General features: G+C 43.7%; 1 protein-coding gene across 6 annotated transcripts in view; it reads left to right on the forward strand.

Annotated features, from left to right (window-relative positions):
• Nucleotides 1-19,719, forward strand: part of sh2b3 (SH2B adaptor protein 3) — a 214,930-nt gene that overhangs the window by 156,875 nt on the left and 38,336 nt on the right. For all 6 annotated transcript variants that reach the window (XM_068005854.1, XM_068005853.1, XM_068005856.1 and 3 more), the window contains exon 5: nt 17,895-17,989. In XM_068005854.1, coding sequence (XP_067861955.1) covers nt 17,895-17,989 — 95 coding nt within the window. The remainder of the gene's footprint in view (nt 1-17,894; nt 17,990-19,719) is intronic.

Here is a 19,719-nt window from a genome sequence, read left to right on the forward strand (position 1 = left end):
TAAAACAAAAATAAATATGTTTAGTTAATGTAGGCTTTGGGTCAGCTCTGCTATATGTCCGTGGTATTGAGGTAACACTGCTAGTTAATAAAGTGATGTGGCACTGTGGAACAAATGACCAGATTCGGGTTCATGTCAAGATTGCCACATGACAAGGTTTCTAATCTCAGCTGAAGATGTCTTCAGAGTCACTGAACAAGGATTAAGCTACTCCCTTGTAGAATTGAGGAGAAATCAGGAGAGTTCACTGCCTACTAGGAGGTTAAGAGCAGCATCTGTAAGATTTGGTATCTACCTACTGCTCTCCCTCTTGGTAGGACATGGGTTGGTTTCATGGAGGAATTCGAGTTAGGGAATAAAAATGAGATACCAAAAAAGAACAAATTGAGCTACTGTATGTGCACCTCTCAGGTTGAGTAGTGAAATGCTGCAAATAAGAAAATATATCCAGTTTGTACTGAGTGGCAGCACCAATCTGTATCATGTATAGCATGGGCCACATAGAATCATAGAATCTTACAGCACAGAAGGAGGTCATTCAACCCATCGTACCTGTGCCGGCTCTTTGAGAGTGCTATCTAATTAGTCCCACTGTCCTGCTCTTTCCCCATAGCCCTGCAATTTTCTCCCCTTCAAGTATTTATCCAATTCCTTTTTGAAAGTTACTATCGAATCTGTTTTCACCACCCTTTCAGGCAGTGCATTCCAGATCATAACTCGCTGCATAAAAAAAAAATCTCCTCATTTCACCTTTGGCTCTTTTGCCAATTACCTTAAACCTGTGTCCTCTGGTTACCAACCCTTTTGCTAGTGTAAATAGTTACTCCTTATTTACTCTATCAAAACCCATCATGATTTTGAACACTTCTATCGAATCTCCTTTTAGTCTTCTCTGCTCTAAGGGTAACAATCCCAGCTCTCTAGTGTCTCCGCGTAGTAGGTACCCTGGGAACATATCTCAACCTCAACCCCGACTGTAGGATAGCATAACTTACAGGAGCAGCATGAACTACCCCCTGCCCCCACTTTGTGCTTCTTTAAGGTCTTTTTGTGGCAATTCTTGAGTTGCCATCTCATTTGAAGACAATATTGTGTTACATATTCCTCTGCATTGAGATTACCCAGGCGCACTTCACCTTATAAACTACCAGCTGGCAGCAACAACTTGCTTTTATATAGCACCTTTAATGTAGTAAGACATCCCAAAGGCTCTTCACAGGAACGCTATCAAACAAAATTTGACAACGAGCCACATAAGGAGATATTAGGACAGGTGACCAAAAGCTTGGGCAAAGAGCTAGGTTTTAAGGAGCGTCTTAAAGGAGGAGAGAGAGTTAGATGCCCGAGATGTTTAGGGAGGAAATTCCAGAGCTTAGGGCCTAGACAGCTGAAGGCACAACCGTCAAGAGTGAAGCGTTTAAAATCAGGGATGCACAAGAGGCAAGAATTGGAGGAGTGCAGAGATCTCAGAGGGTTGTGGGGCTGGAGGAGGTTACAGAGAAAGGGAGGGGCGAGGCCATGGAGGGATTTGAAAACAAGGATAATAATTTTAAAATAGAGACATTCCTGGACCTGGAGCCAATGCACGTCAGCAACCACAAGGGTGATGGGAGAATGTGACTTGTTGCGAGTTAGGATACGGGGAGCAGAGTTTTGGATGAGCTCAAGTTTATGGAGGGTGGAAGATGGGAGGCCAGCCAGGAGAGCATTGGGATAGACAACATCCCGGCTGCAGTGCTGAAGACTTGTACTCCAGAAGTAGCCGCGCTTCTAGCCAAACTGTTCCAGTACAGCTACAACACTGGCATCTACCCGACAATGTGGAAAATTGCTCAGGTATGTCCTGTCCACAAAAAGCAGGACAAATCCAATCCGGCCAATTACCGCCCCGTCAGTCTACTCTTAATCATCAGCAAAGTGACGGAAGGTGTCGTCGACAGTGCTATCAAGCGGCACTTACTCACCAATAACCTGCACACCGATGCTCAGTTTGGGTTCCGCCAGGACAACTCAGCTCCAGACCTCATTACAGCCTTGGTCCAAACATGGACAAAAGAGCTGAATTCCAGAGGTGAGGTGAGAGTGACAGCCCTTGACATCAAGGCAGCATTTGACCAAGTGTGGCACCAAGGAGCCCTAGTAAAATTGAAATCAACGGGAATCAGGGGGGAAACTCTCCAGTGGCTGGAGTCATACCTAGCACAAAGGAAGATGGTAGTGGTTGTTGGAGGCCAATCATCTCAGCCCCAGGACATTGCTGCAGGAGTTCCTCAAGGCAGTGTCCTAGGCCCAACCATCTTCAGCTGCTTCATCAATGACCTTCCCTCCATCATAAGGTCAGAAATGGGGATGTTTGCTGATGATTGCAGAGTGTTCAGTTCCATTTGCAACCCCTCAAATAATGAAGCAGTCCGTGCCCGCTTGCAGCAAGACCTGGACAACATCAAGGCTTGGGCTGATAAGTGGCAAGTAACATTCGCCCCAGACAAGTGCCAGGCAATGACCATCTCCAACAAGAGAGAGTCTAACCGCCTCTCCTTGACATTCAACAGCATTACCATCGCCGAATCCCCCACCATCAACATCCTGGAGGTTACCATTGACCAGAAACTTAACTGGACCAGCCATATAATTACTGTGGCTACAAGAGCAGGTCAGAGGCTGGGTATTCTGTGGTGAGTGACTCACCTTCTCAAAGCCTTTCCACCATCTACAAGACACAAGTCAGGAGTGTGATGAAATACTCTCCACTTGCCTGGATGAGTGCAGCTCCAACAACACTCAAGAAGCTCAACACCATCCAGGACAAAGCAGCCCGCTTGATTGGCATCCCATCCACCACCCTAAACATTCACTCCCTTCACCACCGACGCACCATGGCTGCAGTGTGTACCATTCACAGGATGCGCTGCAGCAACTCGCCAAGGCTTCTTCGACAGCACCTCCCAACCCGCGACCTTTACCACCTAGAAGGACAAGAGCAGCAGGCACATGGGAACAACACCACCTGCACGTTCCCCTCCGAGTCACACACCATCCGTACTTGGAAATATGTCGCCGTTCCTTCATCGTCACTGGGTCAAAATCCTGGAACTCCCTTCCAACAGCACTGTGGGAGAACCTTCACCACACGGACTGCAGCGGTTCAAGAAGGCGGCTCACCACCACCTTCTCAAGAGCAATTAGGGATGGGCAATAAATGCTGGCCTTGCCAGCGATGCCCACATCCCATGAACAAATAAAAAAAAAAGTCTGGAGGTAACAAAGGCATAGATAAGGGTTTCAGCAGCAGATGAGCTGAGGCAGGGGCGGAGACAGGTGATGTTACGGAGGTGGAAGTAGGCAGCCTTGGTGGTGGAGTGGATATGTGGTCGGAAGCTCATCTCAGGATCATATAGGACACCAGGGTTGTGAACGGTCTGGTTCAGCCTCATACAGTGGCCAGTGAGAGGGATGGAGTCGGTGGCTAGGGAACAAAATTTGCAGCGGCGACCAAAGACAATGGCTTTGGTCTTCCCAATATTTAGTTGGAGGAAATTTTTCTTCAGTCGGAGAAGCAATATGACAAATGAGCGACAGTGGAGGGTCGAGGGAGGTGGTTGTGAGGTAGAGCTGAGTGTCGTCAGCGTACATGTGGAATCTGAAGCAAGGAGACTTCATGTGAATCATTTTGATAGTTTTGAAAATAGAGCAATTAGACCAGCAAGGCGGGAAACCATAGCATTACTCAGTGATGAAAGCTACAACCACAACATTTGTTATGTGACAAACATTTGTTGTTGCACATTTCATCTTTTCATCTTTCTCACCAAACACTGGACAGATTTAATAACCTGAATCCTGGAAAAAGTCCAGCAGAAACTAACCTTCCAGTTTCACCATTTTAATGGAAATAATGCAGGCACTTGGAAAAGAGAGACTGTGTTCTTAGGCTGGTGAAATGTTCAACGTTGTATTGCTATTAGCACCAACGCAGTACATAAAACTATGTCAGAAGCTCTATGCGGCTCCAAATGGAACTGGGATGGATTCACTTATTTTGCTCCCTTTTTCTCTAAAGACAGTGATTTTGGCTGGGCACCCACAGCCCTCTTTTATCTCATCCAAGTGGCCATTCTTCATTGGTGAGTCCAGATGGTGAGTTCTGGTAGGCAATTCAGCTGTGAAGGTGATCAGAGCTGAATCTGATTCTTTCCTTCCCTGATGTGTACTTTCCAGTAGGGGTCACCAGATAGTAATCAGGAACAGAACTCTGGCTGATTTTTCCCTTTCCCCCACCCAATGTTTTAGTTCTCCAACTTTTGACCCACATGAGACCAGATAACTCACCGTAAAGCCAAAATCAAACCTGGAGCTTTATGGTCTAGTGCTAAACCAGGCTGTACCTTTGCCCACTATTAGCCCATTCAGGAGCTAACTTTGCATTCTTATTCTAAATTTGCTAATGAGTTCATTGTGACCTGTAAGTTTAAGTAGATAGTAGAGTCTCCCATTTATTAAAGTAGTAACTTGCTGTAATACTTGGAAACGGTAACATTGTCGAGTCTCCCATTTATTGAAATAGTAGCTTACTGTAAAACCTGGGCAGACTGAGAACAATTCAAAGAATTCTTGATATCTTTTATAATCAGTCTTTTTTAGCTACTCTAAATTTTTGCAAGGATAGAATGACAGCATACAGTGTCTTATTTTGAGAAGAATAAATGCAGTAATTGAAATCTATAATTTTTGTATTGAATTCTTAGAATTGTACATTCACATACTTAATTTATGAAGTGGAGATGCCGGTGATGGACTGGGGTTGGAGGCTTCCTCCTTCCTCAGGTGAACGTGGATATGAACTCCTCGAACCCTTCGCATTTATAAATCACAGAACAATGCTTGGTGATTACAGTGTTTTCAACTGCCCGTTGCCAGGGCAATCAGTGTGCAGACAGACAGGTGTTACCTACAGATCCCCCGAATATACAAACCACCAAAAAAAAAAGAGAGGCAGAAACATCGAAAAGACAGCAAATGACCCGTTGTATTAAAAACAGATAACATTTGTTCGCTGGTGGGGTAACGTGTAGCGTGACATGAACCCAAGATCCCGGTTGAGGCCGTCCTCATGGGTGCGGAACTTGGCTATCAATTTCTGCTCGACGATTTTGCGTTGTCGTGTGTCTCGAAGGCCGCCTTGGAGTATGCTTACCCGAAGGTCGGTGGCTGAATGTCCTTGACTGCTGAAGTGTTCCCCGACTGGGAGGGAACCCTCCTGTTTGGCGATTGTTGCGCGGTGTCCGTTCATCCGTTGTCGCAGTGTCTGCATGGTCTCGCCAATGTACCATGCTCCAGGGCATCCTTTCCTGCAACGTATGAGGTAGACAACGTTGGCCGAGTCACCACACCCATGAGGACGGCCTCAACCGGGATCTTGGGTTCATGTCACGCTACACGTTACCCCACCAGTGAACAAATGTTATCTGTTTTTAATACAACGGGTCATTTGCTGTCTTTTCGATGTTTCTGCCTTTTTTTTTGGTGGTTTGTATATTCGGGGGATCTGTAGGTAACACCTGTCTGTCTGCACACTGATTGCCCTGGCAACGGGCAGTTGAAAACACTGTCTGTAATCATCAAGCATTGTTCTGTGATTTATAAACGCGAAGGGTTCGAGAATTTCATATCCACATTCACCTGAGGAAGGAGGAAGCCTCCGAAAGCTTGTGAATTTCAAATAAAATTGCTGGACTATAACTTGGTGTTGTAAAATTGTTTACAATTATTTTATGAAGTCAATGGACATTTGATTGCACGGTGTTTCAATGTTATAAAGTCAGATAGCCAGGTGGTGAAGGATAGAATACTAGAGCCTAGTCTTCAGTTGCTTCCAAGCCTTTATTCACAGAGCTCCATATTACACCCTAGCTAAGTTCTTCTATAAATGGATACAAGAGAATGCCCAATCGATACACACTGCCTGAATACAATTAACACTAATTGATATAAATCATACAATTAACATTCAATACATCCAGGTTTCTTGGCATGACGTGCTTGTGCTGGGAGCAGTGCAGGTCAAGGAATTGAGGCAGCTTTTTTGGTCTTGGTTTCTTGGAATTAGCCCTAATTAGTTAAGAATGGGAGACGATAAGGACCATGACTAAGGATATCACTGGTTTGATCCCTGGTCTGTGCTGAGTTTGCTGATCTCACACAGGGTGGTGTGGGAGGACTACAATTAGTCACAACATCCCTCTCCTTGGAAGAGAGAAATCAGCCTGTACTCCTGTTCTTGTTCACTATCTAGAGGTGCCTGTGTGTGTTTGGATGGTCATTGAGAACACAATTGGGCTTGGTAGTGATACCCTCCATTGTTAAAATCCTTGCCAGCTCTCACTTTCTGAGTTCATATATAAAAAATGGTCACCTGTACTGGAATGATTCGTTGGACAGGTTTTACAGGCTGTGGTCGTTAATTAATCGTATTTTCTATTTAGAGCAAAATGGCTACAGTATAATGTTGAATGACTTAAGGGAAACCAGTACCCCCATGGAAAGGCGTACCTCCTTCATGCTGTTATAATTACAATTGAATCCAAGTGACTGCATTTCAGTAGTACATTTACACTGATGTATCGGGTAGCTGCTGGGGTATTGCCAGGGTGAAAATGATACTTAAACATTGTCCCTTTTGTGAATAGCAAGATTTTAAAATTTATTTTACAACAGCAGATCATTGAACATAAGGTAGATGAATGGATACTTGGTTCAGGCATAACATTGCAGTGTCTCTTTCTTATCAACTCTTATTATATACAAGTCCTAATCGAACTGGAAAGTTTTACATGAAGTTAATACATTTACCAGGGTTTAACTGTAAAACAAAATGCAGTAATTGTGGGACTAGATCTTTGTACATTTACAGGTAAAATGGCACAGCTAACTTACTTGAGCAAAGTGATGTTATTTTTATGCAATAATTGGGACATCTAATAACCCATTTATAACTACTTCGAATGGATGTGGATGTGTAATGTAATCCATTGTCCTTACTGCTGAGTTTGCGGTTATATTGCAGGTTAGATTCACAACAATCCCTCAGCTGGCCATTGCAGCTACTACAAAGTCACCTTCACAACCCTGTTGGTCTGTATAGTCATGTTAAGAAGCCAGCCCACCCACCCGTGGCCTAGACCAAAGATGGCACACCTTTTGCAAATGTCACCAGCAGCAGCCATTTATCTTTGCCACTGTCAGTACTTGGCAGTCATAGGCAGCCAGTGAAGCTGCCTCCCAAGGAACGTCTTGGTGCCTCATGCACTGGTGCCAAGTCATTTCCTTTAGTGGGTTGTCTTTAACAATGCTGTTGCCAGTGGACCTAAAGCTGCAAAATAAGTAGTGTAAATCATGAGATTTTTCATTGCTCTGCACAGGATCAGTGGTTCATCCTGTACTTTCACTGGCAAATACCCGGGACATTATACAGGGACATCACTTCACGTGGCACAAGGAGTCAGAGGACACTGAGGAGGTACCTGGTTTATACAAACAATGACGGACAGGAAAAGACCCACTGGTCTATCCAGCCTGCCCCGCACAACTGCTATGCCTTGTGCATCACAATTTATACACTCCCCACTCCACCCAAAAGTCATGTAATCTCCTGGGAGAGGTGAAAAAACAGATAGAAACCCAGGCTACTTAGGGGGAAAAAAGCTGGAAAATTTCTCTCCAACTCCCTTAGGCAATCGAAACTAGTCCAGGGGACCACTCTGGCCCTGATTAATGTGATAGTGTACCTACCTCTTGTATGAGGTGATCTCCGCCCTAGCCAGAAACAGATCCAACTCTCACTTGAAGGAATTCAGCGAATCAACATTTGCTGCACAATCCAGCAGCCTATTCCACATGTCCACTATTCTCTGGGAAAAGAACCATCTCTTAACATCTAACCTAGTTCTGGCTTTACATAACTTGAGATTGTGACCCCCTGGTCCTACCTAACCTATTTAGTTGAAACAAACTGTCTACACAAACAGAATTTATTCCCTTCATCATCTTATAAACATCATACCGTGATATGCTCCTCCTGCACTATGTGGGAAGTCATGGACACTACCAGTGTCCCTGGCGACCATGTGTGCAGGAAGTGTGTCCAGCTGCAGCTACTGGCTAACCGTCTTTCGGAGCTGGAGCTGCGGGTGGATTCACTGTGGAGCATCCGCGATGCTGAGACTATCGTGGATAGCACGTTCAGTGAGGTGGTCACACCGCAGGTAAAGAATACGCAGGCAGAAAGGAAATGGGTGACCGCCAGGCAGAGTAAAAGGATGAGGCAGGTAGAGCAGGAGTCCCCTGGGGCCATCTCCCTCTCAAACAGATATTCTGCTTTAGATACTGTTGGGGGAGATGGCTTATCAGGGGAAAGCAGCAAGAGCCAGGTTCGGGGCACCACGGGTGGCTCTGCTGCACAGGAGGGGAGGAAGAAGAGTGGCAGGGCTATAGTGATAGGGGATTCGATTGTAAGGGGAACAGATAGGCGTTTCTGCAGCCGCAAACATGACTCCAGGATGGTATGTTGCCTCCCTGGTGCTAGGGTCAAGGATGTCACGGAGCGGCTGCAGGGCATTCTGGAGGGGGAGGTGAACAGCCAGTAGTCGTGGTCCATATTGGTACCAACGACATAGGTAAAAAAAGGGATGGGGTCCTGCAAGGTGAATTTAAGGAGTTAGGAGATAAATTAAAAAGCAGGACTTCAAAGGTAGTGATCTCAGGATTACTACCGGTGCCATGTGCTAGTGAGTATAGGAACAGGAGAATAGACAGGATGAATGCGTGGCTGCAGGGATGGTGTAGGAGGGAGGGATTTAGATTCCTGGGGCATTGGGACCGGTTCTGGGGAAGGTGGGACCTGTACAAGCGTGACGGGTTACACCCGAGCAGGACCGGGACCAATGTCCTCGCGGGGGTGTTTGCTAGTGCTGTTGGGGAAGGTTTAAACTAGAGCGGCAGGGGGATGGGAACCTGAGCAGGGAGTCAGAAGGGAATAAAGTTGAGAGCAGCAAGAGAGGGGAAGACCCAGGGGAAATCTACACTAGAAATAGTACAAACAGTTGTTCAAGAACAAGTGGAAAGAAAGTGTACTTTAGGCACGACTGATAAAATGAAAACTAGAAGGCATAAGGCGATTAACCCAGCATCAAAGCTGTGGCAGGGGGTTGGGAACCTGAGCAGGGAGACAGAGGAAAGTGTGTCAGGAAGGGACAGAAGGTATGGAGTAAAAGGTAAAGTGTTAAAAAAGGAAAAAGCAGGAACTAAGTGTCATAAAACATATTTGAAAGTTCTTTATCTGAATGCACGTAGCATTCGTAACAAAATGGACGAGTTAACGGCACAAATAACTACATATGGGTATGATCTTGTGGCCATTACAGAAACATGGTTGCAGGGTGACAACGACTGGGAATTAAACATGCCAGGGTATTTAACAATCAGGAAGGATAGGCAGGAAGGAAGGGGAGGTGGGGTGGCTATGTTAATAAAGGAAGGAATCACTGTAATACAGAGAAATGATATTGGGACAAAGGATCAGGATAATGAAACAGTTTGGGTAGAGATAAGGAATAATAAGGGGAAAAAAACACTCGTGGGCGTAGTATATAGGCCTCCTAATAGTTGCAACTCTGCTGGAAGAAGTATTAATCAGGAAATAGTCGGGGCATGTAATAAGGGAACAGCTATAATTATGGGGGATTTTAACTATCATATTAACTGGACAAATCAAATTGGGCAGGGCAGACTTGAGGAAGAGTTTATTGAGTGTATTAGGGATGGATTTCTTGAGCAGTATGTAACTGATCCTACAAGGAGGCAAGCAACCTTGGACCTGGTCCTGTGTAATGAGCCAGGATTAATTAATAATGTCCTAGTTAAGGATCCCCTTGGAATGAGTGACCATAACATGGTTACATTCCATATCCAATTAGAGGGTGAGAAGGTTGGTTCTCAAACAAGCGTACTGAGCTTGAATAAAGGAGACTATGATGGTATGAGAGCGGAATTGATTAAAGTGGACTGGGAAAATAGTTTAAAGGGTAAGACGGTACATGAACAGTGGTGTTCATTTAAGGAGTTATTTTACAACTTCCAAAAAATATATATTCCACTGAGGAAAAAAGGGTGTAAAAGAAATGACAGCCATCCGTGGCTAAGTAAAGAAATTAAGGATAGTATCCGACTAAAAACAAGGACATATAAGGTAGCCAAACTTAGTGGGAGGATAGAAGATTGGGAAGTCTTCAAAAGACAGCAAAAAGTAACTAAAGGATTGATTAAGAAAGGGAAGATAGATTATGAAAATAAATTAGCAAAAAATATAAAAACAGATAGCAAGAGTTTCTACAGTTATATAAAAAGAAAAAGGGTGGCTAAGGCAAACGTAGGTCCCTTAGAGGATGAGACCGGGAAATTAATGGTGGGAAACGTGGAGAAGGCAAAAATGCTGAACAAATATTTTGTTTCAGTCTTTACGGTAGAGGACACTAAGAATATCCCAACACTGGACAAACAGGGGGCTCTAGGGGGGGGGAGGAGCTAAATACGATTAAAATCACTAAGGAATTGGTACTCAGTAAATTAATGGGACTCAAGGCGGATAAATCCCCTGGACCTGATGGCTTACATCCTAGGGTCTTGAGGGAAGTGGCAGTCGGGATTGTGGATGCTTTGGTAATAATTTTCCAAAATTCTCTGGACTCGGCAAAGGTCCCAGCAGATTGGAAAACTGCTAATGTAACACCCTTATTTAAAAAGGGTAGTAGGCAGAAGGCTGGAAATTATAGACCAGTTAGCCTAACATCTGTGGTGGGTAAAATTTTGGAGTCTATTGTTAAGGAGACAGTAGCGGAACATTTGGATAAACATAATTTAATAGGACAAAGTCAGCATGGCTTTACGAAGGGGAAGTCATGTCTGACAAATTTGCTTGAGTTCTTTGAGGATATAATGTACAGGGTGGATAAAGGGGAACCAGTGGACGTAGTGTATTTAGACTTCCAGAAGGCATTCGACAAGGTGCCATATAAAAGATTATTGCTCAAGATAAAGAATCACTGGATTGGGGGTAATATTCTGGCATGGGTGGAGGATTGGTTATCTAACAGGAAGCAGAGAGTTGGGATAAATGGTACATTCTCGGACTGGCAACCAGTAGCCAGTGGTGTTCCGCAGGGGTCGGTGCTGGGTCCCCAACTCTTTACAATCTATATTAACGATTTGTAGTGTAACATATCAAAGTTTGCAGATGATACAAAGATGGGAGGGAAAGTGGAGAGTGAGGAGGACATAAAAAACCTACAAGGGGATATAGACAGGTTGGGTGAGTGGGTGGAGATTTGGCAGATGCAATACAATATTGGAAAATGTGAGGTTATGCACTTTGGCAGGAAAAATCGGAGAGCAAGTTATTATCTTAATGGTGAGAAACTGGAAAGTACTGCAGTACAAAGGGATCTGGGGGTCCTAGTGCAAGAAAATCAAAAGGTTAGTATGCAGGTGCAGCAGGTGATCAAGAAGGCCAACGGAATGTTGGCTTTTATTGCTAGGGGGATAGAATATAAAAACAGGGAGGCATTGCTGCAGTTATATAAGGTATTGGTGAGACCGCACCTGGAATACTGCATACAGTTTTGGTGCCCATACTTAAGAAAAAACATACTTGCTCTCGAGGCAGTACAAAGAAGGTTCACTCGGTTAATCCCGGGGATGAGGGGGCGGACGTATGAGGAGAGGTTGAGTAGATTGGGACTCTACTCATTGGAATTCAGAAGAATGAGAGGCGATCTTATTGAAACATATAAGATTGTGAAGGGGCTTGATCGGGTGGATGCGGTCAGGATGTTCCCAAGGATGGGTGAAACTAGAATGAGGGGACATGATCTTAGAATAAGGGGCTGCTCTTTCAAAACTGAGATGAGGAGAAACTTCTTCACTCAGATGGTAGTAGGTCTGTGGAATTTGCTGCCCCAGGAAGCTGTGGAAGCTACATCATTAAATAAATTTAAAACAGAAATAGACAGTTTCCTAGAAGTAAAGGGAATTAGGGGTTACGGGGAGCGGGCAGGAAATTGGACATGAATTTAGATTTGAGGTTAGGATCAGATCAGCCATGATCTTATTGAATGGCGGAGCAGGCTCGAGGGGCCGATTGGCCTACTCCTGCTCCTATTTCTTATGTTCTTATGTTCTTATACATATCACCCCTAAGTCTACGCTTCTCTAAAGTGTAGAGTCCCAGCTCTTTTAGCCTATCTTGGTAACTAAGATACTTTAAACTGGGAATTAATCTTGTGGCCTCCTCTGTACCCTTTCCAAAGCCTCAGTATCACCCACCATGTGAGGAGTCCAAAACTGGACACAGTATTCTAACTGAGGCCTAACCAAGGTTTTGTACAAGGACAAAATAGTATGCTTTGTCTTAGTGAATTTGTAACATGGTGCCCATATTCGAAAAGGCAACAACAAACCAATTAATCTTACTGCCATTCCATGTAAAATCACAAGAACATAAGAAATAGGAGGAGTAACCTGCTCCACCATTCAATAAGATCATGGCTGATCTTCGACCTCAGCTCCACTTTCCTGCCTGATCTCCATATCCCATAATTCCGTTAGAGTCCAAAAATCTATTGATCTCAGCCTTGAATATATTCAACGACTGAGCATTAACAGCCCTCTGGGGTAGAGAATTCCAAAGATTCACAACCCGCTGAGTGAAGAAATTCCTCCTCATCTCAGGGGGGAGTACTGAGTGGGGTGGGAGAGGGGGGGGAGTACCGAGTGGGAACGGGGGGAGTACAGAGTGGGGGGGTGGGTGGGGGGAGTACTGAGTGGGGGGTGGGGGTGGGGGGAGTACCGAGTGGGGTGCTTTGGGGTTTGTTGGGTGCATAACTGTTTCTAATTTACGTAAATTACCTGGATTCAGAAACTCAATGAGAAGTGCTCAGAGTTGCAAATGATACAAAACTAGAAGGGGCAGTGAAATTGCAAGAGGCAGCTCAAAAACAAAAGAATAAGTTGAACAAAATATGTAAATTTCAAAAAGTTGAAATAGAAGAAATGATCATCTGGAGAATTCCTCAAAAATTATTTTCCAGATATGATTTAAAATACTATATAGACTACATCTCTCAGTCGCTAAGAGAAACAATTCATGCAAACTACTGAGGAGTGGAGCAAGCAGGGCACCTCTGGCTAAGCACCAACATGACAGTTCTAGATACCTCAGCGTCTCTGAAAATAGAGAAATAACAGCTCAGATTGGGAGGCCGCCTACTGGCAATTGTAAGATTTATATCTAAGCGAGCTTGAATTTCCATAGAGAAAATACCCATATCTTCCCTGCACCCCAATTTTCTCCATTTTTTTGCACTCTAATTGTTCCACAAGTCCTCCAGTATGTCACTGAGTCATGGCTCATGTATAGGCCTGAACAATGAGTGTCATCCGTGGGGTACAACATAGCCAAGTTTGATCCTCTCCTCACCTGATGCCCACATATGCACACTTTCCAGGTGGGTCCACTGGATAGTGATCAGGACAGGGAGCCCAGGCAGACTTTTTCCCCCCTTTCTAATTTCGAAACTTAATGTAGCTCACCTACTGTAGCCCTTGCTGAGATCAGCACAAACTAGGGATTGAACCTAAGAACTTCCTTCATCTGTAGGATGCAGTACCATACTGGACAGTGCAGTTACATATTGAGCTATAGAAAAAGTACATTTTTTCCAAGCTCAACACAATGCATCTGTCTCTGAATTGGAGCTAGTACTGAAAAAGCCGTAATCAAAGTCATAAACGATTCCTTCTTTGACTCTGGTACACAATGCCTCCTCATCTTTCTCAACCTCTCTGCAGCCATTGACAGGTCAACCATGCCATCCTCCTCCAATGCCTCTCCTCCATTGTCCAACTGAGTGGGATTGCCCTTGCTTAGTTGCACTCTTACCTATCCAATCGTAGCCAGAGAAACTCCTGCAATGGCTTCTCTTCCCACCTCCACACCATTCCTTCTGGAGTCCCCCAAGGATCTATACTTGGCCAACTCCAATTCCTCATCTACATGCTGCCCCTCAGCAACATCATCCGAAGACATGACATACAGTTCCACATGTACATTGACGATACCCAGTTCTGCCTCACCACCACCTCCCTCGACCCCTCTACTGCCTCTGTGTTGTCAGCTTGTTTGTCTGACATCCAGCCCTGGATGAGCCACAGTTTCCTCCAATTAAACATCCTGAAGACTGAAGCAATTCTCTTCAACCCCTGACCTAAACTCAGTACCCTCACCACCTCCTTGGCCACTGTCTCAGACTGAACCAGACTGTTTGTAATCTCAATATCCTATTTGGTACTCCGAGCTGAGCTCCCGACCCCATATCCTTTCTCTCAATCACAAAAACTGCCTACATCAAACACTGAAATATCGCCAGTCACCACCGCTGCCTCAGCCCATCTGCTGCTAAACCCTCATCCATGCTTTTGTTACCTCCATACTCGACTATTCCAATGTTCTTCAGGCTGCCACCCCATTCTCCACCCTCCGTAAGCTTGAGCTCATCCAAAACTCTGCCGCCCGTATCCTTACCTGCACCAAATTCCGTTCACCCATTACCCCGGTGCTCGCTGACCTACATTGGCTCCCGATCCACCAATGCATCCAATTTGAAATTCTCATTCTTGTGTTCAGATCCCTCCATGGCCTTGCTCCTCCCTTTCTGTGTTACCTCCTCCAGCTCTACAACCTTCTGGGAACTCTGTATTCCTCCAACTCTGGCCTCTTATGCATCCCCCACTCCCTTCACCCCACCATTGGCGGCCGTGCCTTCAGTCACTTAGGCCCTAAGGTCCAGAATTCCTTCCCTAAACCTCTCCAACTCTCCTCCTTTAAGACCCTCCTTGGAACCTACCTATTAGACCAAACTTTAGTCACCCCTCCTAATATCTCCTTTTTTGGCTTGATATCAATTTTTGTCTGATTACTCTTCTGTGAAGCACCTTGGGATGTTTTTCTACATTAAAGACACTATATAAATGTTGCTGTAGTATTTTGCACTGTTTCCGAGGTTTGGTTGCTGAGTCACATGCAGTGTATCTTTGCTTAATCTGAGCCCCCAGCACCTCCTGCTGCCCAGTAATTTTCCAAAGACAGATTTACTTACAGATATATTTTTAAATTTAGGTACAGGGGATTTTTTCCCCATAAATATTCCATGGCAAAGATATTATAGGGATTCATTTTGAAGTATTCTTCTGAGAATATTGAGCTTTTTTTGTAATTTTGTTAAGTTGTGATTTTAAAAACTAAACTATAGACTGAGGGATTTACCCTGAATTAGTCTGATAAAAGACACCATTCCCATTTCAGTGAATTACCTGTCCCATTTCAGGTAGTGTTATGAATGTGAAATGAATTTACCACCTGTAGTTCACTGCTTAGATCCAAGACAGTAAGTATGGTTAATTTCAGCAGTGAAATGTCAACCACAACTGACTTGAAATAACAAGAATTTGCAAAAAAGTGGAACAGGTTTTTTTCAGTTTTGAAGTGTGTAATGTTTAAATCTGGAATTAGAAGTTAGAAGTGAAGAAAGGGAGTAATAACAAAAAAGATTTTTTTTGCAGTTATCTCGATCGATGGTGACAATAGCTGCTTCTAGCACAGGAAACTCAGGAAGCACATGTTGGCCTGCAGGGTTTGTATATCATCTGGGCCTCCTGATTGCCTCAGTGAGAGGCTTTTCCTGTTATTCAAATACCGAGAACTGTGTCAGCAATTAATCATGGTGTGATTTACAGAACTCTGCACTCAGTCTCCTCTCAGCCGCTTTCCTTATGTTTCCATGAATTAGATGCACATTTCCTGACCGGCTCTGTGAAAACTAATGATAGCTTGGCTTGGCCCAGACCCCACTGACGCACAGATTGCCTGTAACCCATATCCTGAATTCTTTGCTCCTTTTTCCAAGCCTTATTTCACATGTTCGTGGTGTATTGAAATATAGACAGTTGCCTTCCAGTGTGACGTGAGCTGGCAAAGTTCAGTGTTTATTTTGGCAGGTTAGAGCTGAGATGCAGTAATAATTCAGACATCCAACCAGTAATGAGCTACAGAAATAGTTTTTTTATGGGAATTATCAATGTATTTGTTCATCAGTAATGAACAGGATGCTGTGCTTTATATTATTTTTAAATAGAAATCTCTACACTGATTTTCTGCCATTGGCTCCGTTTCTGGTGAGTTTAGGACAGCAGCTCGCACGGAGTACAAATGGGGCTTAAGTTTGAGTTTTGCTTTGTTGCTCTGCCAATGAGACCCTTCATTTAAGCCTATCTGTAATCTAATAAAGTTCCTTTTTAAAATTCTTCTTTATATCACCGCATTAAGGTCCCTGACTAGAAAACCAAGAAAAGAACCAGCTTGTGATGCTGTTTTGTGGGTCAGCAAGCAAGAAGCACATATCTGTGGGTTATAAAGTAGCAAGAGAGCCACTTATGTCCACTTTATGTGACTGTGCTAACGTGACAGCAGCCATGCCTTTGGTAGCAGCACTGTAATGTAAATGGGGTGGCACAGAGAATGGTCTCAAGGTAGTTCCTCTCATGGCAGCAGCGTTGCTACCTGCACTGTCCACCATCTTTTCTTGTTACAAGTTCAGGTTTACCAGCAATGCTTGTTGGCCTTTTCTGCTTGTTGGCCTGTAAGGATCTTTTCCACTTATGATTCACGAATTTCAACAAAAAAAACTCTGCGGGCTTTTTGATCAGCAAGGGAGTCAAAGGATATGGGGAGAGGGCGGGAAAGTGGAGTTGAGGTAAAAATCAGATCAGCCATGATCTCATTAAATGGCGGAGCAGGCTCGAGGGGCCGAACGGCCTACTCCTGTTCCTTATGGCCTTATGGTCTCATTTGTCTGTTGCTCCTGATGCAGTGGGATCTACCAGGCAGTGTGAATGTGGCAGGCTTCAGAGCACCAAGAGCTCTAGCGTATTACAGAACTGCTTCTGCTGGCAATTCATTCATTAATATAAAGAGGGTGCCAGAGGCCATGCTAAGGTGTCCAATCTGGTATCTTGGACAAAAAGCAGGTCAGTGCTGCGCCACTGATTACTAAGATGAGGATTTAAGGTTGTTCTTAACCACATATCTAGCTCCCAATATCGGTCATGCTTTGATGGGAAGGCAGCAAGAGGAGGTAAAATGCACAAACAGCAGCAACAATATGGGTTAGCCATCTTGTATTATTGCAGTCTTATCGGTTAACTTAAGAGTGCCATTGTCAGAGGCCCTAGAGTACCTCACCTACCAGTACCCTTAGTTAGACTGTAGTATGTGCTGCAGGGTAGCGATTGAACGTAGAGTAGGGGGAGAAAGCTAGCAGCAGGCGAAATCAGTTTAAAAAAAAAAGCTCATTGACATGATAGTTCCAAGGATAAGATTGAGCGCAGTAAGTGGTTACACTCTCGCAATATCTGTGTGCTCTTTAAACAAGTAATCTAAGATCTTATCAGGTAGTTCTGTGTAAAAAGTGTTGCGTTTTGTTTTAGTTTTAACTTTGTTTTGAGAAGACTCCATATCAAACCCAGGGAAATATTGCTCCATTATTTGAGCTGGCTTGTGTATAATGAGAATTTATGAATGGGAAAAGTCTGTTGTTCAAAGACAATATAGATGATGACAAATCTGAAAAATACGATTCTCACGAGATGTTGCATGATGCCACCTTCCACTTGGCCCAAAGGGCCATGGACTGGAATCCTACAGATTTTTGGACAGTTTTCAGGCTACATGCATTTAGTTAGGACAGCTGTTGAAACTGTATGAAATGTTCCTGCTTGTTTGATTGCAGGTCTGACGGAGCCGATGTGGAACTGCTCACTACTCCTCACTCCGACATCATGCAGGCAGTCTCTGTTGATGGAAGCACAGATTCTATAAACCAAGGTAAGTGACAGTTTTGCACAAATTTTCTCAGCTAGTATCATTAAATGGTTACTGAAGATTGCATTTAAATGTTGGGGTATCTTAGAAACACTAGTGTAATCCCATATTACTAATCCACACCGCACTGAGGCAATGATTTATATCCATCCACCTACACTTTCCTTATCTGACATTGCCTCAACAGTCTAATGATACCTCTGCAGACATCTGAGTGGGTGGAATCATGTATCAGTCCTCCCAGCAATGTTACTGTAATATTATATTATTAGTTTTCTGTCTTCCTTAAATTGTAATCTCTAATTTTGCTCTGCTCTGTTTTCCCCAATTTTCTCTCCCCTCTTCGAAGGGGATGGATATCGTGTTGCAAATTCCTTTTTTTGTGGCTAATTTTAAATGCAATTTTAAAATGATTACTGGATGTCCTGGGCCGAGCTCTGGAATCCACTCTGCCTAGGCTTTGTGTGTGCAGCAGGGCTGGGCTACGCCTGGAGCCAGCAAAATTCCTCACTATTTTTACCGGGGTGATTATCTTTGATTGTGCCTGGCACCTACAAACAACCTCACTCAAACACCTCTTTATTATGCTGATCTGAAGGGTTGCTGAAACTGCTTCAAACCGCAAGTGAACAAACTCAGTTACTTAACACCTCCAGAAAGTTGGTTTGTTTTAGATTTGACAATCACAGTTTGATTATTTACGACGAAGGGTCATCGACCTGAAACGTTAACTCTGTTTCTTTCTCCACAGATGCTGCCTGACTTGCTGAGTATTTCCAGCATTTTCTGTTTTTATTTCAGATTTCCAGCATCCGCAGTATTTTGCTTTTGATTATTTATTTCATTTTCTATAAATGCTTTCAAAAGATCTGGTGGAGCTTTAATAAAAATTAAACATAGACAAGTTTATATTTATTGTGTGTACTTCCTGTCCTGCACCAATCTGGTTGACTATTAGCTGCCCTCTGAAGTGGCCTAGCAATCCACTCAGTAGTCAGGGCAACTAGGGATGGGCAATAAATGCTGACCTTGCCAGCAATGGGCACATCTTGAGAATTAATTAAAACATTTCAGGTATTGAACACTGTTTAATGTATATTTCTGTCACACTTTAAAAAAAAATAAAGAAACAAAGATGGTTATTTGGATTCTACAGACAAACTCTCCAGCAACATAAAATATCTTTGTGCTGTTTCTTAATTGACCTAAGTATTGATTCACCCAGTCTTTGTTTATCAGTTAGACTTTGTAGCCTTAAAATGGCATACCACTATACTTTAGCAGCAGAATAATACATTATGTTTAACATACTATTATGCTCCAGTCCTTATAAAACAAAATATCCTTCTGCTTGCATCTGGTATATATTCAGGTTTTGAGATATAGCCGTAACACGTCAGGTGTCACATTTTCTCACGTGCTAATTTCTTTGTCACACTTAAAACAACCCAGTCATTTCCTCTTTCTGCCTTGGTTTTTAAAATTTCTATCTTGGGGAAGAGTCAGGGTTTAAAACACCTGGCAATCTGCAGAGAAATTTATCAGCAATGGAAGATATTCTCCAATTGAGCTTTGGGATCTGTCAGTCAGACATTGCTCCTCCTGAGCACAAGAGTAGTATATTGTGCATTGCAAGGTGTGATGCCTCTCTCCTGATAGAACAGTGTATTCTCTCACTTATTGTGAGCACTGCCATGGGAGGACCACTAGCATTTTATAATATCAAGAGCTAA

Source organism: Heptranchias perlo, chromosome 25, assembly GCF_035084215.1.
Source record: "Heptranchias perlo isolate sHepPer1 chromosome 25, sHepPer1.hap1, whole genome shotgun sequence".
Classification (NCBI taxonomy): Eukaryota; Metazoa; Chordata; class Chondrichthyes; order Hexanchiformes; family Hexanchidae; genus Heptranchias; species Heptranchias perlo.